This window comes from Mytilus edulis, chromosome 8 (assembly GCF_963676685.1).
Source record: "Mytilus edulis chromosome 8, xbMytEdul2.2, whole genome shotgun sequence".
Classification (NCBI taxonomy): domain Eukaryota; kingdom Metazoa; phylum Mollusca; class Bivalvia; order Mytilida; family Mytilidae; genus Mytilus; species Mytilus edulis.
Genome location: NC_092351.1, coordinates 40,435,344 through 40,457,800, shown reverse-complemented (window position 1 = coordinate 40,457,800; position 22,457 = coordinate 40,435,344). Strand labels below are relative to the sequence as shown.

At 32.9% G+C, this 22,457-nt stretch overlaps 1 protein-coding gene across 1 annotated transcript; it reads left to right on the top strand.

Annotated features, from left to right (window-relative positions):
* The first annotated feature begins 1,368 nt into the window (after window positions 1-1,368).
* LOC139485556 (uncharacterized) lies at window positions 1,369-15,875 on the top strand. Its single transcript, XM_071270124.1, has 5 exons — window positions 1,369-1,467; window positions 1,910-2,546; window positions 2,905-3,102; window positions 3,597-3,654; window positions 14,462-15,875. The coding sequence occupies exons 2-5, from the start codon at window positions 1,917-1,919 to the stop codon at window positions 15,286-15,288; spliced, it is 1,713 nt and encodes a 570-aa protein (XP_071126225.1). The 5' UTR covers window positions 1,369-1,467; window positions 1,910-1,916; the 3' UTR covers window positions 15,289-15,875.
* Window positions 15,876-22,457: the final 6,582 nt, after the last annotated feature.

Here is a 22,457-nt window from a genome sequence, read left to right as displayed (position 1 = left end):
TTTCAGTTTTTTTTAAAAATCTCTATGTGTTGCTGTGTGTTTTTTTTTAGAGCATTCTGTCATGTAATCGGTCTGTGTTATTTTTAGATGTTTTACTTTCCCCATTCGTCTCTCCGTCCTCGACAGGTATTGTATCACTTGTAGATGTGACAACTTCAATCTCATGTTCATGAACAAGTTGTGAGGTAGCTGTTTCTGCTGTGTCTAATCTAAAAAATAATCAATTTAAATGTCAATTTCCAATATTTTACAAAGCCTACTTGAATTGGTCCTATATTATAGCAGTGTTCTGTTATTTTATTTTGGAACTTTAAGCTTATTTAAAGATATATTTCATTATTTAAAACGTCAATACAAGAAAACTCATCAGTAATGACTTTTATGCTGACTCTAAATTATAACATTGTTTTCACATTTTAATTGTTGTTTTAAATTAAAATCCATTACAAGTCAACCAATTTTCTTGCAAATTGTCGTGGTATTTTACTTTTTATCAAATATATAACTCTCCCTCATGCTTAGTCATGATGATGCCTTACACATACGAAGGGCAAACAAAAATTGCTAATGTGGAGCTCAGATATATAAATCTAAGATAAAGTCACACAAAAAACAAGTATTTCAGAGTCAACAGTGTTTAGCTCAATACTTTTTTGAAAAGCTTCAGATAAATTTCAATCTATTCTAAAGAGTTGCAACAATATAAGATAACAATTCTATCAGTTACAATAGAAGAACTATAATACCATCAAGGCTGGAACATATGTCGAATCATACCTTGGATGGGTTTACATCTATATGGGACAAGCATAAAGTTGTCACTAATGAAGTTGTGATTTTACAAACCTATCATACATTGATATAGATTCAGGTGCAGATATTTCCAACTAGAGTAATATCTTAACACTAGAGGTAGAAGGGTTTTATTTCTCTTAAACTTATTTCCATAACAATTTTCTACGCCTTAATACCATTACTTCAGGAAAGTGCACTCCACTAGAACAAAACTCAAACTCATTCTTTAAATTTATATGCTAAGAATTTATTCATAATACAATGCATCTTTTCAAATGAGTCATGCATTACAAAAAGAAAATGCAAACAAATGTTGGACCACAACTTTTACAAAACTCTAATTTTAGATAACTCTTACTTTTATCTGTAACGTTTTCTGATAGGATTTTCTATCCAATATCTAATTGATTGATTTGGTATTAAAAAAAAAACAATTCTATCATTCACAATTTTTCGATTACAGTTTTAGATGTTTCTCGTTTATTGTTAACATAAAAAATTATATCATAAGATCTTTTATATGGTACTATAAATAGTAAACGGAATTTCCTTACGTTTAAGCCTAATGTTCATGTGATCTTTTGTATGGTACTATAAATAGTCAACCGAATTTTCACGATTTTAAGCCCAAGGTTGTTTTCACAAGATGACGGAAAATTAAAAAGAAATGAGGTAAGACAAATAGTATAACATGTATAATAGAAAATAACTATTAAGTATTTTCAAAACATTAGATCTTAAATTAAATGGGTTATAAAATATAAACTTGAGATTGTATAATTCACCAGCTCAAATCAGACATTTTATATCTATTTGACCTATTTCCTTTCTTGTTGTTGCTACAATCAGATAACCTGTTTATCATAGGTTATGTTGAATTAATTATTTTTATACATATGAGGTCTGCCCCACATTAGATTTGTTAAGGTTACCGTCGGTAATAAAAAAAAACAATATTTATCACTTTTATGAGGAATATTTGAAGATATGCAACAGACACTAAAATTAACACTAATATATATATAAGAAGATGTGGTATAAGTCCCAATGAGACTACTCTGCACCCGAGTCACAATTTGAAAAATTAACTGTTTATATTTTTTTCTTCAATTAGTTGAAGGATGGACAGAGAAGACCAACGTAGATACCTAGTGGTAGGATCTGTCATTTTAGAAGTGGTGACTCCCTTGTTTCAACAGAAGATTGAGAATGACTATAAAGCTGGTGGGTTTGGATCCCTTCCGGCATTTATCAACAGTCAACCAGTTATTCACACCCTATTTCACCTACGACACAGAAATTCATGGTGCTGTAAAGACAAATCGAAATGTCGTAACCATGTTGCACTGCCTTTGTTTTACTGCCAATGGAAAAAATTGTATTCGGAAAATCCCGGTCCAGGAATCCACAACTGTCATTGTAAATTCACAGCTCATCCTGTTCAACTAAATGAATTGGATATCAGCCTTTCCAGCCTTATTTTGTTAAACTGTTGTATCCTATCGCAATCTGAAGAGGAAGCTGTTCAACTGTTACGACAATACAAGAATGATTACTTGAGTCATAATACAACAGGTTGTATTACCCAAACTGAATACAACACATTATGGCCAGACTTGGTCACGTATGTCCTGAGACTTGATTCCACTAAATATGATGACCTTGTTAGGATAGAGAAAAGACCATTAGATGAGTCATTGTGTAAAAAATACTTCACATGCCTTCTTGACCTTCAACAACAGTTAGAAGAGGTATATATTCTATACAGATTATCATTACTGTAACATTTACATTCGTCTGTTATATTCATGAATTTATGATTTTTCAAAAGTATGTACAGGGTGCTTTCTTACATTATTCGAGCATTTTGAAAAAGCTGAAAAATACACTGATTTAAAGCCCTATTGTAAATTCAACCTTTAAAAACAAAATGCATTTTTTCATTTGCAATATATTTGCATTAAGAACCAATTTTCCATAGCATGTATCCACAATTTTGGCTGATCCTAAGAAATATATTTTAATATTACAAGTTTTCATTAAGAGATGATTTCCAATAATGTTAAAATTCAAACAATGTGATAAAATTATTTCATCCTTTTTTTAAAGATAAAATCAACCATGCAAAATGTGCATTTATCCATCCAAGCTGTTAGTTCTACCGTAACTGGACTGAACAGTTCTGTCCAGACAACAGTTCAGGGAATGGATACAACTATTCAAGTAATCGATACAAGAGTCCAAGTTTTGGGGAAATCTATCAAAGGAATAGAGACATCTGTTCAGCAAACAAATGACTGTCTTAAGGTAAATAACAAAAAACTAATTATTAAAATGACTGTAAAAATTATGGTGGTATTTGTTAGAATTCTTTCACCTGCTGATGACTATTAAGTGTTAATGCTAGCCCAAATTTCTGACACAGATGCAGGCATTATCTTCATCTATAATTGTTTAAACAGTTGCTATAAGTGTCTTGAACTTGCATTAGATGTGAGCACTTTCTCCATACTTGGATCCTCACTCTGACTTTGAGTTGAATACCAGTCTTCTTTAAGGATTTGGAAAATTATTATATTTTGTGTCAAGAATTAGTACACAATATCCCTTATTTCCATTTGATCAATGCATTTCGGTTGTACGATATTTAAAAATGCTGTTTAATAAACAAGTTGCATGGTGATGCATGTTTACCATTAAAGCTGAACAATGAAAAAGAAATCAAGGACTTGTCTGTATATTGTTTGCTTTAGCTCACTTTGATTTATAAAAATACAAATAACAGTATTGTTATATTTTAGGAACTCCTACATAAAGGTTTGACATGTGAATGTGGCAGACAAATCATCATTCCTATCTGTAAGTTTATGAATATTTAAATATTTAACAAACAACATTTCTACATCTTAAATTAAATCTATTTACCACGAAAAGTCTTTGAGATCTCCTTCTAAAGACAAGCTTCTTTGGGAGGGAAGAAGTCACATTTCGCTATGTGCAGAAAAAGGTCTCCATATTTGTCTGTCATTAAAAGATTATTTCATCTTTAATACAATAGTTGTAATTCTATGATTGACTGTGAGTGTTGATTTACATCTATAGCAGTTTATTCAAAATTCTTACCACATTTCAATATATTTTATCAATCCAAACTGTTAAACTGGGTGGAAAACAACAGTCTAGTCGTGAAAGTGCAAAGTGATAAAATAAAGCATATTTGCAATCATATTAGACTTTATTTCCACTACAATACTGTTAAGAAATTTGACATGTATAATTCATACGTATCATTTTTGAAATTGTAATTCGAAAGGTGATAGAAAGTCAATTTTGAATTGATAAAAAATGTTCAAATTTAAGTTTTTGATTTATTTCTTTTAAATGGTTTTAATCAATACATGTTACAAAGTTTTCTTTAGATTAGTCTCCAAAATACTTGATGCAATATTCTTTAATCTTAAATAAGTTTTCTTGAATTTTTAAAGGAAGATAAGATCAATATTTCAAAAGATCAATGATTTTTGATTATCTCCAATGAAAATCTATTAACAACGTATGTAATTTCACATACATTTTATTGAATATAACCTGTTTTAAATCAAAATGATGTCTGAGCTTTATGAAAAAGGAGACGTTTTTAAGAAAAAAATGAATTAAAGCTTAATTTGGATACTTTGATAGCATTTCAAAAATTACTACCTATCAAATTTCGCATGACAATCATATAAAACATGTATATAAATTCTGACAATTATTTTCATAATATCAATGGAGAGGCATTAAAGACTACTAGGATTGTAAATATGGGTTATTCTATCACTTTGCACTTTCACAACGTGTGTGATGTTTTCTACATCATGTACAGAAGTTTTAACCAGTTGAAAAATTTGGGTTGATAAAATAATTGCAATTTGGTCAGAAATTTTAGTAAACTGCAGTTAGTGGAGGATTACTACGAAAGCCGAGAAGGATCATTCAAAATTCAAAATTCAAAATTCAAAATTCAAAATTCATAATTCATAATTCAAAACATAAAGAATTCCGATTCCGATTCCCCCCGTTTCTTTGTCACGTGGTTTCTGTGCATCGACTTACCTCGGTGAAGGATGGCTGCTGGTTAAGATGTTATAGTGTTTATTATATGTTTAGAAAGGTATACTAATTTATTAATTGAAGTAATGAATAATAATTAGAAAAAGGCTAAAGAAAATTAGCTAACAATTGTGTTGCAATTACACCAAAACAAATATAGGATGAATAGGACTCTTTGAAAAACGGTATTGAAATATTTATGTTTTGTAAATATTTACCTCTTACTCATTTGCTTTATAAATGTTTATTTGTGTACATAGAAAATTAATGACGCAAGGCTTATTTGACAAATGGCTAGTTTTATTATCTGCAGTTAAAGTTGAACTGTCAGATTAATTAAGACAAGTAACGATGTTTTGGGGTGTAGGGTAATAAAATTAGTTATGCCTATTTGTTTTGTCTAAAGAGAAAGTAATTAAACTCTATGATAAAGGTCAGTTGGTCAAGATACTAGAAGCTGTAGTACTGTCACGATTGTTTTAATCAGTATAGATACTGAAGGACTTGGTTTTTAAAGTTTATATGTTAAAACTTTGTAACGTAGTTTGTCAATGCATCTGAAGTAATGTAAATTTGTGAATGAACAGATTACGTATTATTTAGTTCATGGGAATTACCATAGGATACATTGTCGTATTGTTGTGCCATAGTATGATTATGTCTGTCCGTCTGTGTCGGTGTCGTTCCTCCCCTCGGTCACGTTACAATATTGAATGTATTTCTTTCAATAAGTTATTTCAAGGTCATTTCTCATGACATCTTCTTTCTGTTACAGCATTTCTTTCCTATAAATTTGTGGTTGCAGTGACGGATCCAGAGGGGTCGTAGAGGGCGTAGCCCCCCTTTTTGCTTGCACTTTTGTTTTTTGTACAATGATTAATCAGACTAGACTTCGTGAACGCGATTTCCCGTGCGTGTATCTAATTTTCATGCGACGATTCTTTACTTATAAAGATATTTTTCGCTCGTATTTACTGTAATATATTATGGATTATGTCAAAGTCATGTGATTTGCTACGGTGGAGTTGACTCGTGCGTCGAAAAAAGTGTTACTCGAGTCATTTGGAAATTCAAATTACAGTAACACATTGCTTAGGCTGAGGATAAAAAGCATGACACCTTCAAACCGACAAAGGATTTAGCAAGAACATATAGACTTCTATTTCACAATTTCACTAAACAGAAAGTAATACTTTATTACATTCTTGGGAAAAAAGTTTCACGTTAATATTATTTACCTACGAAAGCAATGTTTAACCCCACACGCCCCAGTCTATTAATAACATAGCTGAATAATGATCCCCAGTCAGTAAGCTCTAGATAGATTTTGATTCTAAGGTTAGAACCATTTGATTTACGGAGGCAGTCTGAGTTTTGCCTTAAACAAAGATTCTGGCTATATATATATGCATTGAAAACAACAATCTTGTCCGTTTTTTTTTTGTGTTTTTTTTTTTGGCTATTAGAAAAAAACATTTCTAGCAATAAATGAACATGATGAATAAACATCGGCGTATTTTGTTGGGGGGGGGGGGAGGGGGGGGGGGGGCTTGTTTCACGGTTCGAATGCAAATCCCATATCTGACCAGAGTGTCTGTTTCGCCGGACTGATATATTGAATACTTTTTTCAAAGCACGACTGCAACCTGCCTGCTGGGTTTGACCTTTATGTCTCCATTTGTTGACCGCCATTCATAAATTCGTTGTCATTTCAGACTCATTCGTAGCCTTGGTTGTTTTGGAACCCCTCACTCCCTTGTTGGGTGTCAATCATTTTTGGATAAATATTGCTTGTTTGTCTTTCTTAACTCGTGTCGGATAAACATTGCTTGTTTGTCTATCTTGTCTCATGTGCGGGAGTTAATTCTCACTACAATGAAGAACCTTTGGTGGCCTACAGCTGTTGTCTCCACTATGGTCGGATTGTTGTCTCTTTGACACATTCCCCATTTCCATTCTTAATTTTATTATAGTAATTTCATTGAATAGCCCGGCTTATATCTAGTTTACAACAAGAAGTCTGTGAGGTTATGCTATCTAAACATACAACAAATGAAAATCTTCCATGTACATTTTTACTGACAAATTTTATGGTTTTTTAGCCAAAAAAAAGGTTTTAATAATTTTATTATAGACAAGTAATTGGGAGAATACGGCATCAAACATGTCCAACCCTTACACTTTAACTATAAGATATACAGGAACTGTTGCAAAAGTGCATTTTACACTTATTTTATGTTGTTTTAGCCAAAACGTTTAAAAAAGATCTTATTATACCTCGCCCCCTTTCCAAAATCCTAGATCCCCTAGCTTGTCATGCCGCAACTATTTCTTATTAGATCGTATTTCAAATTGATTCACCTTTCAAGCAAATTTGTTGCCGGCGCAATAAAATATGTGCGTCTGCATTCTCAGGTAAATTGAGGTCAACAGTCGACCTGGCGTAGAGTTCAATATTGATTGCATTTAGTTTAAGAACAATCTAAATAAGATATTCAATTTTAGTTCACTTGACCTAAAAGGTCAAGATCAAGTGAGCTTTCCTCATCATTTGGATCTGTCGTCGTCGTCTGGGCCAATTTAAAACAAACTTGGACATCATCATTGGGGTATCTAGTTTAAGAAATATGTCAGACGACCCCGCCTGCCAACCAACATGGCCGCCATTGCTAAAAATACAACGTAGGGGTAAATGCAGCTTTTTGGCTTACTGTAGATTCATTATTATTCGTTGGATACATATATTTGTGGATTTCGTTGGTACAAGTGAACCATGAAATTAAATGATCAACGAATGTCAATTTTTATATAGGCGTTAGGCGTGTACGCAGACTTCCACAAAACCACGAAAGTAAGTATCCACGAATATGCAAGTTTTCCTTAATCTACGAAAATGATACCATCGAAAACAAATGAAATTTCAGAATATCTTTGAAACTTAAGCATTTAGAGTAAGTTTGACAAGATAAAAATGTTCATCAGGTTTAGATATATCTGCCCTGAAATTTTCAGACGAATCAGAGATTCCGTTGCTGAGTAGCTACCCCTGAATTAGCAATTTTAAGGAATTTATGATGTTTTTGGTTATCATCTTGAATATTATTATAGATAAAGATAAACTGAAAGCAGCAATAATGTTAAGAAAACTACGATCTACAAATAAGTCAAATGACCATTGTCAATAAACCCCTAATTCCCCAGTCACAGTAGACAACGATCGCACTACGCTCACCACGATCTAAAATAAATCAGATCGTGGTGAGGTCGCGGTATGAGCGGCATGAAAATGGGATTTTTTGTTGTTTCCACGATGCTACTATGTTCTCATTACGCTTATTCAACGATCCCGCTACGATTATACCACGTTTTCACCACTCTTATTCTGCGACCTAAAAACGATTATCGCGATCTTACTACGCTCAATAAGTTCTCACTACGACATACCACGATTAATCCGACCTCAAAACGATCTTACCACGCATCTTCTGCAATTATAGCACTCTCTTATCAAGATCATTATACGATCTTAGCAAGTGCATACCGCGATCCAATTACGCTCTCATCAATAATATCCACATCATATTCCATATTAATACTGTTCCATTCCTTCCAACTGTCATTAATAAGTAGAATTCCAGAAAACAACACTGACATGCCACCAACATCCACCAGAACTTGTGTGCGTGGCGGTAGGGGTAGTAGTTGAGTCAGATGGGCCTATGGTACGAATCCTTATCCAGTAGAGATGTCGAATCAACAATCCAACCTGAATCAACGTATTGCTAATCCATCTAGATCAAATAACGATATTTCATAAAGTAATAGTGGTACTGATACAAAATCAAAACCTGAGGAGCTTTTATGTATTTTAAAGACAATGACAATGAGCATGACTAGAACTCGAAATGGTTGTAGTATGAACGAAATCAGGTCGTAGGATGAGGACTGCATCAGCGTGCTAGAATCGTACTAAGGTCTTGAAAAGCGTAGTATAATCGTGGTATAGTCGTAGAAGAAGCGTAGTTGGGTCGCAGAGAGAACGAGATGGTCGTAGTAACGTCGTTTTGAGATCGTATCGCAATCTCTCCGACTAGAATCGCGCATTTTTAAGCTAGGTTCACACTACCGATCAGACCAACTCGATCAATCTCGATCAAGACAAATTAAGCGATCGGGAGTCTGTTCCGTCTCAATCAACAAGAATGTTCGGGTCGTCATCGATCTGACTTTCTACCCGAGAGTTTTTGACATGTCAAAAACATTCGAGTAAGGATCGAGAAGCCAGTCACTCGAGAAGAGATCAATAATTCGTCGAGTAGCGATCGAATTGATCGGGAAAGGATCGTGTAGAGATCGAGTTAGGTCGGAATACAAATAGTTTACCGATCAGTACTTGATCATTTCGATCTTTGCTCGACTAATATCCGATCATTTCTCGATCAACGTCAATCTGTAAGATATGTGGTCAAGATTAACTCGACCAATGCCGATCGCTTCATGATCACTGCGACTTCTATATTTTTTTCATCCTAGACCAACTCGACCAAAACCCGATCTCTACGCGACCACATTCGATCACTCTTCGATCTCTACTCGGCCATACACGAGTATTCATCAGTGACGCTCGAATCCAAAAAAGTTAAAAGGGCCAAATAAAGTACGAGGTTGAAGAGCATTGAGGACCAAAATTCCTAAAAGTTTTGCCAAACACAGCTAAGGTAAACTATGCCTGAGGTAGAAAAGCCATAGTATTTCAAAATTTCATGTGGTTATGATAGATCTGCCTTGAAATTTCCAGACAAATCAGACAACCCGTAGTTGGGTTGCTGTCCCTGAATTGGTAATTGTAAGGACAATTTGCAGTTATTGGTTTATCTTGAATAAGATTATAGATAGAGATACATGTAAACTGTAAACAGCAATAATGCTCAGCAAAGTAAGATCAACAAATAGGCAAACATAGCCAAAATGGTCAATTGACCCCTAAGGAGTTATTGCCCTTTATACTTAATTGTTTACAATTTTTTGTAAATTTTGTAAACTTTTACAAAAAATTCTTCTTCACTGAATCAACTGGAACACATAGAATTAAACTTAGCCACCATTTTCAGTAGGGTATCTTGATTAAAAAATGTATCCGATGATCCTGCCATCCAACCAACATTGCCGCCATGGCTAAAAATCGATTGATTATTTGATTATTAACGTCCAGTGGCAAATATTTCATGCAAGTTCAGGACGAAAATAAACATAGGGGTTTTCTGTAAAGAAGTCCAAGGGAAAATGTTAAAACAATTTCAAATGGTCACATCTTGAACACTTATTTAAATAATGATAAGTGGTCTTCAGTTACTAATGTAAGACTACACTTCAGGAATGACCTACTATTAATTTAACTATTAGGCCAAATTAAACTACACTTGGTCTTAATCGTTAAATTGGTATCTTGTACTATTTGTTGTGATTTTCACCTTATTTTACATGATTTCCAAAACAATAAACAAGGTGAGCGACACAAGCTCGTCAGAATCTCTTGTTTCATTCATATTGTGCTTTGTGAAGAATTTATTTTCATGCATTACAATTTTCAGTTCTCTTAGACCCTTTTGCCAAACTAAGGCATTTTTTTTTCTACAATAAACAGAAAAAAAAATATCCCGCAACTGTCTCTCAGGCCTCTCGAACAAGAATCGACGTGTCAGCTAACTGAAGCCTCACACATATTTCTCGGCGTCGTTGCTTCATGTTCATTTTCTTCGCCACAATTCAAGTTTAGTCCACGGGACACATAAATGTATGATGACCCGCTATTTCAACTTGATCTGAGTTTTGGGGTTATATATATATTTGTAATTTTCATAACATTTTGTTGAGGCAAACATAACTTAGAAAATGGAAACAAAAAATTCGGCAATTTTTTTCATTTCTAAAGGGACATAACGATAGAACGGAAAAATTGACACAACCCAGATTAATTTTTTCTGTGTTTTGTGGTGCAAAGTATTGCATATAAGTTTTATATACTATTGGTTGGAGACAACTAGAGTTATACAGCGTACGGACTGTTGGGCGATGAGACGGACAAGGATAACACTTAATTTTCTCCTCTATAGTGCAGGGGGCTCGAAAATAAGACATTTTATTCATTGTACGTTTTATACTGAATATGTTCTCAACCGACCAATACCGATTATTTCTGCGACCAATACTATTATACGATCATGTCGATCTGGTCTAGTCAGGATCGTGTTGAGATCGAGTATTGTTGATTTATAAAAAAGACGTTGTGGTATGATTGCCAATTAGACAACTGTCCACAAGAGACCAAAATAACACAGAATTTAAGAACTATAGGTCACCGTACGGCCTTCAACAATGACCAAAGCCCATACCGCATAGTCAGCTATAAAAGGCCCCCAATATGACAATGTAAAACAATTCAAACGAGAAAACTAACGGCCTTATTTATATAAAAAAATGAACGAAAAACAAATATGTAACACATAAACAAACGACAACCACTGAATTACAGGCTCCTGACTTGGGACAGGCACATACATAAATAATGTGGCGGGGTTAAACATGTTAGCGGTATCACAACCCTCCCCTAACCTGGGTTAGTGGTATAACAGTACAACATAAGAACAAACTATAACAATCAGTTGAAAAAGGCTTACATGTAACTCGTCAGATGGACAAAAATACAAGTGGACGTGGCCGGGTACTTAGTCGAGAAAGTCGAGTAAAGATCATGTAAGGATCGTAAATTGGTCGGGATCATCGAAAAGATATTGAACTAGTGGCTGGATTCTATGATCAGTCGTGAAGAAGTCGTGAAGGAGTCGTTAAAGGTCGAGTTTGAGTCTTTTGCGGTCTGGTAGCAGTCGGGTAGAAACTCCAAATGCAAACAGTCCCGATCAAAAAATTGGTTACGCTTGATCGTGGAAATTTGAGTAGTCGGGTATAGAATTGATCTGATCAGCAGTGTGAATCTAGCTTTAATCTAATTTATGTTGCGGTCGTGTCAGTCTATTTTGTGTAAATATTTGGTCATCAGCTTTTGCTCTGAAGCTTTCAAAATGTTAATAAAAAGTGTTAAAGAACAAATTAAAAGTGTTTTTGTTTATTAAAGTTATTGCCCTTGTACAGTGGAGATCACTTCTAACCTCTCATTAGAACTCTCAGAATAATCTGTCATAGAACTGTTCTAGACTGGTCCTAAAACATATCTACCTAGAACTGTTCGAAGTAGAACTGCCAGGATCAGTTCTAGGGTAGAACTATCTATAACTGTTCTAGGTAGAACTGCATGTCCAAAATCAGTTCTAGTCGTAGAACTGTCAGCAGAAATTACCAAATCAGTTCTAACCGTAGAACTGTCAGCAGAACTGTCAAAAACTGTTCTAGCCGTAGAACTGACCAAACCTGTCAGGATTGTAGAACAGTTCTAAATGACGTCACTGCAGTAAGGACATCTCACTGGTCACCATTCAGTGTTATAACTATCGTTGATAAAGCCACACGCAAAATATATTATATTCTTTTTACTTTTGTATAGTTAAGACAAAGAGTTCTTAAAACTTTTCTATGAATAGAACTGACTAAATCAATTCTAGCAGTAGCACTGACTAAATCAGTTCTAAACTGTTTTAGTCGTAGAAGTGTACATGTTCTAGTCGTAGAACTGTTCTAGTTGTAGAACTGTTCTAGTCGTAGAACTGTCTAAAACTTTGGTCAGTTCTAGGTAGAACTGTCTAAAACTGTTCTAGGGTAAAACTGTCTAAAAGGTGGCAGGATGACAGTTCTTCATACCGGAAACACGTGTTATGATTTCGCAATATTTATTTTTGAGTTTTGAATTTTGAATTTTGAAATTTGAATTTTGAATTCTGAATTTTGAATTCTGAATTTTGAATTTTGAATGATCCTTCTCGGCTTTCGTAGATTACACTTACAATCAAGTAACAGTAAATCGTTTACAGTCATATACAGTCACTGCTTTCTTGTAATATGTATCTTGTTTTAGCTAGCTGATTCATTAACAAAGTGATAAATTTTAATGTTATTAGTTGAAATATTCAACTTTAGTCATTTACACCGTGAAAACAAGGATTATAAATCATACAAAACAAATTGAAGACGAATGATAAAACACATCAAATGGTCAACAACTGTCATATTGCTGACTTGGTCAGGCATTCTCAAATGTAGAAAATGGTAGATTGAACCGGGTTTTATAGTGCTAAATCTCTCACTTATATGACAGTCACAGCAATATAAGAACAATTCAATAAACTAGGTTTCCGGGTTTTCTTGTAGCTGATAGAAAATTAAATCTATTCTGTAAATTAGGAAACTTTTCCGAGGTTTTCATTAATGCGAAAAAGCGGCTGGAAGAGTATCGCAATATTAAGAATTCTCATTATGATATCTTTTACAAATATCTGTATGCAGATTTTCCCGATATCGAAATAATTGTTCTCGCAATTAGTCAATTCTTTACAAATCGCGATAATAAATAGTTTTGAATCTACAGTATATCAATACGGTTTAACCCCGGAAAATAAATATTTGATTGCAGCGACTGCGAAATACAAAATGAAAGTTGAAATACATCTCGTTTAAACACCCACAAACAAGTCGTGTTTGCTACGAAAACACTTATATATTGTTAATAAAAGGAAAATAATTAAAAGTGCAAGCTTTTACATAAAAAAAGTATACTCTATAAACATATATTCATTTGACAAACATGATACGCTTTACCCGTGCTCACAGGTCCAGTAGTTAGTACGTTTTGTGCTGACATGAATTATCATTGATATGGTTATAATAATAAATTAACTGTTTACAAAATTTAAAATTTTTGAAATATTTAGGCTTTTCTACCTCAGGCATAGATTACCTTAGCTGTTTTTTGCAAAACTTTTAGGAATTTTGGTCCTCAATGCTCTTCAACTTCGTACTTTATTTGACCTTTTTAACTTTTTTGGATTCGAGCGTCACTGATGAGTCTTTTGTAGACGAAACGCGCGTCTGGCGTATACACAAAATTTAGTCCTGGTATATATGATGAGTTTATTTACTGCAAGTGAACTTACAATTTTAAACCTTGATGTAAAACTTGAAAAAAATATGGATGACCCTTGTTATGATATTAAAAAAACTGATATTTTTTGCATGTAGTTTGTGATCTCTAAAAAAAGATGTGAATACAAGCTAAGAACTGATGACACAAAATACATATACTGGCCTTGTGAAGTATTTGTGATGAGAATTTTAAAAAGCATAAAAATTGGAATAAATTATTTCAATGCTCAAATATGAAATATATCTTAAATGTGTTTGTCTGTCTGGTAAATAGGTTGGGGTTTCAGTTCCAATGATCTGTATGACACTACACAAATACACATGAATGCACCCTGGCCAAAATGTTTAAAAAATTAAGCTTAGTTGAGCAAGTTTTCTTTGAATTTTTGTCATTGCTTATTAGGTTTAATTAGACCTTTATGAAAAATTTACAACATATAATAAACTTTCTCAATTCTTGTTTACTGTTTTATTTTCTATTTAGGTAATGATCAACCAAGAAGAAACAGAAAGCAGTATCAAATAGGAAAAGATATATTCTTCCTTCACAATCAGCTCAATCTGCAATCACTGTTTAATGCTGACAAGATGGGATTCATATCAACTGTAAAGATGATGGATGACGGTAGACTGATGATTTGTTCCCCTTACAAGGACAGTCTACTACTCTGTAACACAGATCTATCACAGATTGACAGTTTACCTGTAGAAGGTGAAAAATGGTGGGTAACAGCAGTCAACAACTCTACAGTGGGTGTTTTAGTTGCAAAGCAGGGCAGCAATTATATAGAGGTGTATGACATAAACAATAAACACAAACTTAATTCCATATCAGTACCTGGTATTAATCTTTATAGTGGAATTACAATGGTAAACAACAAATTTGTAGTCGGTGGGGAAGGTAGACTACTAATTGTTGATCATCAGACAGGAGAGACAGTGCAGACTATAGAAACAGGCTACACACCATTCGGATTACATGCTTCTGGTGACAGAATATTCTTCAGTGACCTCTCCATCAATAAACATAAGACATTAAAGATGTACAGTTGTTCTGATAACAAAGTATATACCAAGACATTACCATCAGTTCCAGCCCTTATAACTTCTCTACAAGATGGCAGTTTATATGTCACCTGTGATGACCGTTCAATACATCATGTCTCAAATGATCTTAAACATACGAAAAAGGTCAAAATAAACAACATAGAAGTGCTGAAAGGCAGGTTTATTGTCAGCTACAACACAACACAAAATAAGATGGTTGTATTTAATAGAAATATTCTGAGCATCTTTCATGAAAAAGAATGAAACCGACGTCACATCAGCATATGGCTATCATTGTGAAACATGTTTTTTGTTAGATGATGACATGTTTGGTACAGTATAGTATGTAAAGCAATATAATCAGTTATTGAGGTAAAAAAAAATACCATTTGATCAATTTCCTTTAACGAAGTGCTGGTCAACAGTAGAATCGATGAGTATGTAATCAATGACAACGCAATCTAGATGCACATGCAGGTATATATTCTACACTGGTAAAATATAGATAAAGACAATTACGTCTAGACACTCATACCAATCCTACATTGCATATTACATGTTTAAGGGAAAGGAACGTGTGTTGATACTGTATTGAAGCAATTCAGAAACATTACTGGTCATAAAAACATTCTTACCTTCTAAGCTGACCAAATGTTGAAACCTTGACTGATTCTACATTTCTTATCTGTTCCACTCTATCTCTGAATCAAATAATAACGTGTTTAATATTATTCATTAAAAGTGTTCTTACTGGTAAGATAGTAAACAAAGACAACTAGTGTTAAATACTGTGTTGACAATATTCAAAATTACATAGCTTGATATTTTCATATGTTCAAACTTTTTGTGATGTTAAAACCTTTTTAATCATAATACTGTAATATACATAATATAGCTATCAAAAGAGAGATATTGTTTTCAAAGGAATGTAACATTTGTAAATCATCTTTCTTGGAAGTTTACTCTATGAATGATTTTTTTCAGATTATCAATAATCATGTCAGAGAAAATAAGTTAAAACACTACCACTGCCAGCTGATGTTCCATCAACAAATAATTTTCAGTTCATGGGCTCAACATATAAGTATGTATAGAGGAACGAATACATGTTCACTCTATAAAAAAACCCAGGTTTAATCCACCATTTTCTACATTTGAAAATGCCTATACCAAGTCAGGAATATGATAGTTGTTGACCATTTGTTTGATGTGTTTAATCATTTGATGTTGCCATATGTTTATGGACTTTCCGTTTTGAATTTTCCTCGGAGTTCAGTATTTTTGTGATTTTACTTTTCACTAGTATGGCCAATATTTTGTATAGTAACTGTAATATAGACCAATGACAATTGAACCAATATCATTATTTCCCTCCCCATCAACTTCAATTTGTAAACGTTTTATCCTGATCAATTTAGGGAAACTCAAATTATCATTAGGCACCTGTTTGAATCAGACAAAATCATTATTATATGCTCCTGATAGTTTCTTAAGGGAAAATGTTTAAGTGTTTTGATATATTGCTATTTATAGTTATAATCCTGGTACCTTTAAAAACTATAGCACACTGTGTAAAAGAATGGTAGTAGGGTTTGTGTTGAAATGTCATTTTGTTTATTTTCTTTGGTTACATCTTCTGACATCAGACTCGGACTTCTCTTGAACTGAATTTTAATATGCGTATTGTTATGCGTTTACTTTTCTACATTGGCTAGAGGTATAGGGGGAGGGTTGAGATCTCACAAACATGTTTAACCCCGCCGCATTTTTGCGCCTGTCCCAAGTCAGGAGCCTCGGGCCTTTGTTAGTCTTGTATTATTTTAATTTTAGTTTCTTGTGTACAATTTGGAAATTAGTATGGCGTTCATTATCACTGAACTAGTATATATTTGTTTATGGGCCAGTTGAAGGACGCCTCCGGGTGCGGGAATTTCTAGCTACATTGAAGACCTGTTGGTGACCTTCTGCTGTTGTTTTTTTCTATGGTCGGGTTGTTGTCTCTTTGGCACATTCCCCATTTCCATTCTCAATTTTATTGCAGAATTAATTTTATCGTTTGTGAAATTGAGCTTTGTACAAAATAAATATGCAGAGATCTTTTTTCAAATTGGAGGAATATATTTGATTATTTGTATCTCATTTTCAAAATTGCCAATTATCAATGAATTTTAGAAATATCCCTGCGTATACCATCTCAATCTATCACAGATAATGCAATTTTCATGTTTTCCCCAGAAGTTCATATGTAGTGCAATGTTCCATATTTGAGTAGCCATCTTTTTAGTATTACTGTATATGTGTTAATTTGTGTTGTGATAATAGTATTTGTCATGTGAGCTTAGTTGTATTTTATATTTCATGTTTATGAAAATTTATTGAGTTCAGAAGATTTCAAATTTGTAGATTTTATAATGTAGTTTGAGGAAAGATTATGTATAACGAACTTGGCAGTAGTCTCTTTTGTTAAAGAAGTTTGAAGAACAAAAAATGATTCAGATTTCTTGAACTAATATTTATCTATATGCATATTTCTTTTACACAAATTAATGTATATTAATGGTAGATTGTTGTGTCATCTGTCCCGATGAATAGTACAGAATTCAAAATCAAACATCCATATTAATTATGTTCATTAATCTACAAGCAAATGCTTATAATCTAATTCCAAATTAAAGTGTAATTGATCAATGCAAAAATTTACATAGGTTTCTGTTGTAAAAGTCAAAGAAAAAAGAGTTTGTTTTTAGTTTTTAGAACATAAATGATGTGTGGAGTATTTTATGTACGCTTATTATATAATTGTATTATATATATATGTAGATACATGCACAGACATTTAAAATTATCTAATAAATATTGTCTAAATGTTTATTGTAAAATAGTGATTTTTCAATTACTAATTATTTTAGTTACGTGTTTTCAATACTGTTTTTTCATTTGAAAATTGTTTACAGTCTGCATAGTCTTTATTATCCGATTTGTTTACGATTTTACTTTAAAATGGGTGAATAAAAATATTAAGAGTGGACTTTTGAAATACGAATACTTACATGCCTTAATAAATTATTTAGTATCAATAGTCTTACTACTTTATAATTTGTCACCCGTTTTACCTTTTTGCAATATGAGCTTTACACTGATTTAGTTTACACAAAGGTTATTGCAAGGTTTACAATTGGCTACACATAAGCATTTATAAAGACGCCAGATCTTAGTTGACTTCTTCTTACTCTCAACAACATCATATACAATCAGACCAATTAAGGGGGCTCGCGGGTCTAAATCATTTTTTTTTATTTAATATAAGATTTCGCTATATTTTTCTATAAATGAACTTATCTTATACTTAATAGAAAAATGAAATAAAAAAATGGGGTCACCGCTCATTTACGCTCACAATCAGCCTTCGAAAGAAGCATACATTTTTGTTAATGTCCTTTTTTTCTGTTGAACTAATAGGAGAAAAAGCAGTAATATCGAAATAAAAAAAAGAACTGAATTACAGAAATCGCTTAAATTTTAAAAATTATTTAGTTGATGTACAGCTCATTCGAAAACAACAATAACAAATATAGGTCACCGATGAGTTAAAAAAGATATTTCGATTTTAATGCCAAAAATGGCATTTTAGCACCAAAGAGAGATAATTTGGAGCTTTTTCAATAATATCTACATTTTAAAAGTCACCTGGGGCCAACACGAATTGATTTTTTGGAATGATTTTTGTACCATATGATAAAGTAACAACTTCTTAAGGTATGTAATAAAATTTGTAATAAAAAATAAATGTTTTATTTTTTTTCTGAAAATCTTATACCCGCGAGCCTCCTTAAGGATAGAATTAGGTGTATGAAGGCTGTGTTAACTGCTATAGAACTTCCAGATGAACCCGTTTTCGGTGGGGTTGGTATTGCTCTGTCCTTAGTTTTATATATACTGATCTGTGTACTATCGTTTGTCTGTTTGCCGTTTCTTTGTTAGCCATATCGTTGTCAGTTTATTTTCGACATATGTGTTTGAATGTCAGTTTTTTAACTTTAGCCTCTCTTTCACATACTGTCAACATAAAATAGAAACTCTCAAAACCAATATGAGTTATATATTTTAGGTCCTATGACTTTTGACGTGACTCGGTGTTTATCCATTCCACTACCGTGTTTTTGACTTGATCTTTCCGGGTACAGGTTGGTCCTGGTGTGTTATTTCCATTTACTTAATTTGAATTTATATTTGACTTATTCATACTTTTTTTCGATAAATGTATGATATATATGGTATGTACTATCAACTACCTTTTTTTTCAAATTATTTGTCCATATGCTATCAACTACAAAAACTATGTTGTTGGCATTGTCAACTTTACTATCAACTGCATTTTTTGTTTTGGCGTCTTTATTAGATTTGTTTGTATGTTTGATTTTTTTAGTTAGTTGTGTTGAATGTCTGTGACGTATGTTGACATAGTTTTTGGCTACAGGATCCCAATTATTGTCAAATATAACCTATTAATGTCGGGAATACGTGAATTAAGTAAGAAAACGTTGCATGTTCTAATATATGTAATCAATCTATAGAAGCCCAAGTATACAAGTTCACATCTGTTCTTTATCATCTCGATTTGATGGCAGATTCAACCAATTCTTTCACCAGCCTTTACACTTGCTTGACGTCTTGGACGAATGTCTTGTGTGGTAGTTTGTTCACATGTATCATCTTTTCTCGTATTACATGTAATTTTAAGCGGATATAGTTATACTATCGGCCTTGTCGTTTCGGTTGTCTTCATCTTTATTTTAGCGGCATGCACAAATCCATCGTTCCTTCGAATAACATGAATAAGTTCAGTTACAATGACCATTTTCTAAATAATTGTTGACTCATCATGCACAAGAACAACGTAGCCAACTTTAATTTGTTCATTGTTATTTCCATATGCTTTGTGGTATTCCCTCAATGATGTTACATTGTCATTTTTCTATCTTGTCCAAAAGTGTCTGAATAATTCTCTTTGTCGTTCATTTTGTTTAGTTAATGATGAATAGTCCATAAACACGAGGTCACTGTTGTCCGGTTCTAAATGTGGATAAGATAACGATCTTATTCTCCTACCACATAAGAGGTGCGATGGAGTAAGTGGTTCACTGTCGTTGATATTCATTGAGGTGTATGTTATTGGTCTGTCGTTCATTACACTTTCTACTTCCGTAACAATAGTGCACAAGGTTTGAAAATCGACCAATGCTTTTCCAAGGACTTTTTTTAAACGTAGTTTTTATTACTGCTATTAGTCTCTCCCAAAATCCACCATACTGGGGAGCACGATTCGGAATGAATCTCCACTGTACACCTAAATCTGCTATTTTACTTTGTACATTTTGCGATTCAATTATTTGTTTGATTTCTTTTGAAGCTGCAACTAAGGTCAGCACATTGTCCATTTCGGACTTAGACAAAGACGATGTGAAATTAATTTCGGATGCAATTGAAAAGAAACAAGACTAGCTCCGGTTAAAAGTTTAACATTACCGCAGTTAGAGTTAATGGCAGCTGTAATTGGCGCGAGACTTACACAACACGGCACCAAAATGTCGGGAACACGTGACTTAAGTAAGAAAACGTTGCATGTTCTTATATGTGCAATCAATCTATAGAAGCCCAAGTAAACAAGTGACACGTCACAAAGTCTTTACATTACAATATAAGATATAAGTGACGTTTAGCGTTGTGTTCGTGTCGTATTTACAACAATTATATCGGTTTGTGTTGATAACCGAATTTGTTAATTCAACAAAACTATAAACAACTGGAAATAATACAACGTTTAACCCACAATTTTCTCCGAAAATGCCTGTACGAAGTTAGAAAATTATGTTTGTTTCACTTGTTCCGTTGGTTCTTGAAGTTTGATTTTGTCAGTTTTTATGGATTTAACTCAGAGTTCAGTATTTTAGCCTGATTGTTTTGGTAATAGGTCTGTTTTCTATCTATGAAATATATGAAACACGGCATCTTATTATGATGTTGGATCAATTAAGCATTTGTGTCATATGTGCTAATGTTTGTTTGTCTTTTTCATTTTTAGCCATGGCGTTGTCAGTTTGTTTTGATTTATGAGTTTGACTGTCCTTTTGGTATCTTTCGTCCTTCTTTTAAGATTAATAGAAACCTTCCCTTCTTTTTAGAAATAGTTTAAAGAAGAATTCCAAAGATCGTAAATTATAAGATGAACTGTCATCCACAATTATTGAACAAAGAATGAACATAAACTTAATGATTGGCATACAGAAGAATAAAAAAGCAGTGAAATCATTGTCTACAGATGACATTATACTATAACAATTGTAACCAAAATTTGTTGTCATATGTTAACATATTCTAAAGCCTCTTTTGAAGTCATTCAAATCAATACAAATGTCTGTTTTCCTAGACCATGACCAATGTCAGTTGGTGGATCTGAGTAGAAATGATCATGCAGCTCACATTAACCAATATTATTCGAGGCGATACATAAACTTGAATGTTTACATAGAAAAAGGCATGCATGAGTGATGGTTAAAATCACCTCCTTATCACCCAATAATGACATCTTCATATAACTACACCTAAAGGTAAGTTCATAGTACCCTTTAAAATTCAAAATTGATTATGTAGAAGTTAGATTGGATCTTTAATATAAACCAAAGCAGTAAAAACATAACGATAGGCAAATTAATGCTTCTGGATTCTTTTAGAAGTACCAGAAAAGGTCGGTGATTGGAGCTTCATTTCTGCATTAAGATACATTATATCTATATATATATATATATATATATATTTTGGCATTACATCTGAAGTAAATGGTGTCAATGGTGATTTTAACATTTTCTGTTAATTCTATTGATTGTCTAGATTATGACTGGAATAGAGTTTGATACATGAGAAAGAGACTTGTCAGTTCACAGTATCAAACTACATGTTATTGACAGTTACAAAATATATATCTTACAACAGCTAGTCCTGAATGTTGATTTTCCTCATGTATCGTGAAATTTGTGATTATCTAATCTCTTTTAAAATCGACCTGACTGTTCTTTTACTGCTTATTAAAGTTCAAGTAGTTATCATATTAAACCAATGGACCCATCCTTCAACCTTATTCTATTTAGATAAGCACTCTCAGCATTACTAAAAAAAGGTGGCAATAATATATAAGGCTTGTATGATTAAAAGTAACATGTGTTATATTTACTGATATAAGTGAGGAAAGACTTAGTATATTCTTTGCCTAAGTGTGCTGTTTCATAAAGTGAAACTCTGAAATCTCTGTGTACAAAAAAACCCAAATATAAGACGAAATAAGTTCACATATAATATTAAAAAAACATCACATCTTTATCTTAGCATTGTTAAAAGTCAGTTTCAATCCTGATTTTATTAATCAATTTCTACATTCA

Excerpts from the sequence above, each read along its gene's own strand:
- LOC139485556 (XM_071270124.1), top strand. The coding sequence starts at position 1,917 with ATGGACAGAGAAGACCAACGTAGATACCTAGTGGTAGGATCTGTCATT. Across the intron at positions 2,547-2,904 it reads TTCAACAACAGTTAGAAGAG|ATAAAATCAACCATGCAAAA; the intron begins GTATATATTCTA and ends CTTTTTTTAAAG. Across the intron at positions 3,103-3,596 it reads AAACAAATGACTGTCTTAAG|GAACTCCTACATAAAGGTTT; the intron begins GTAAATAACAAA and ends GTTATATTTTAG.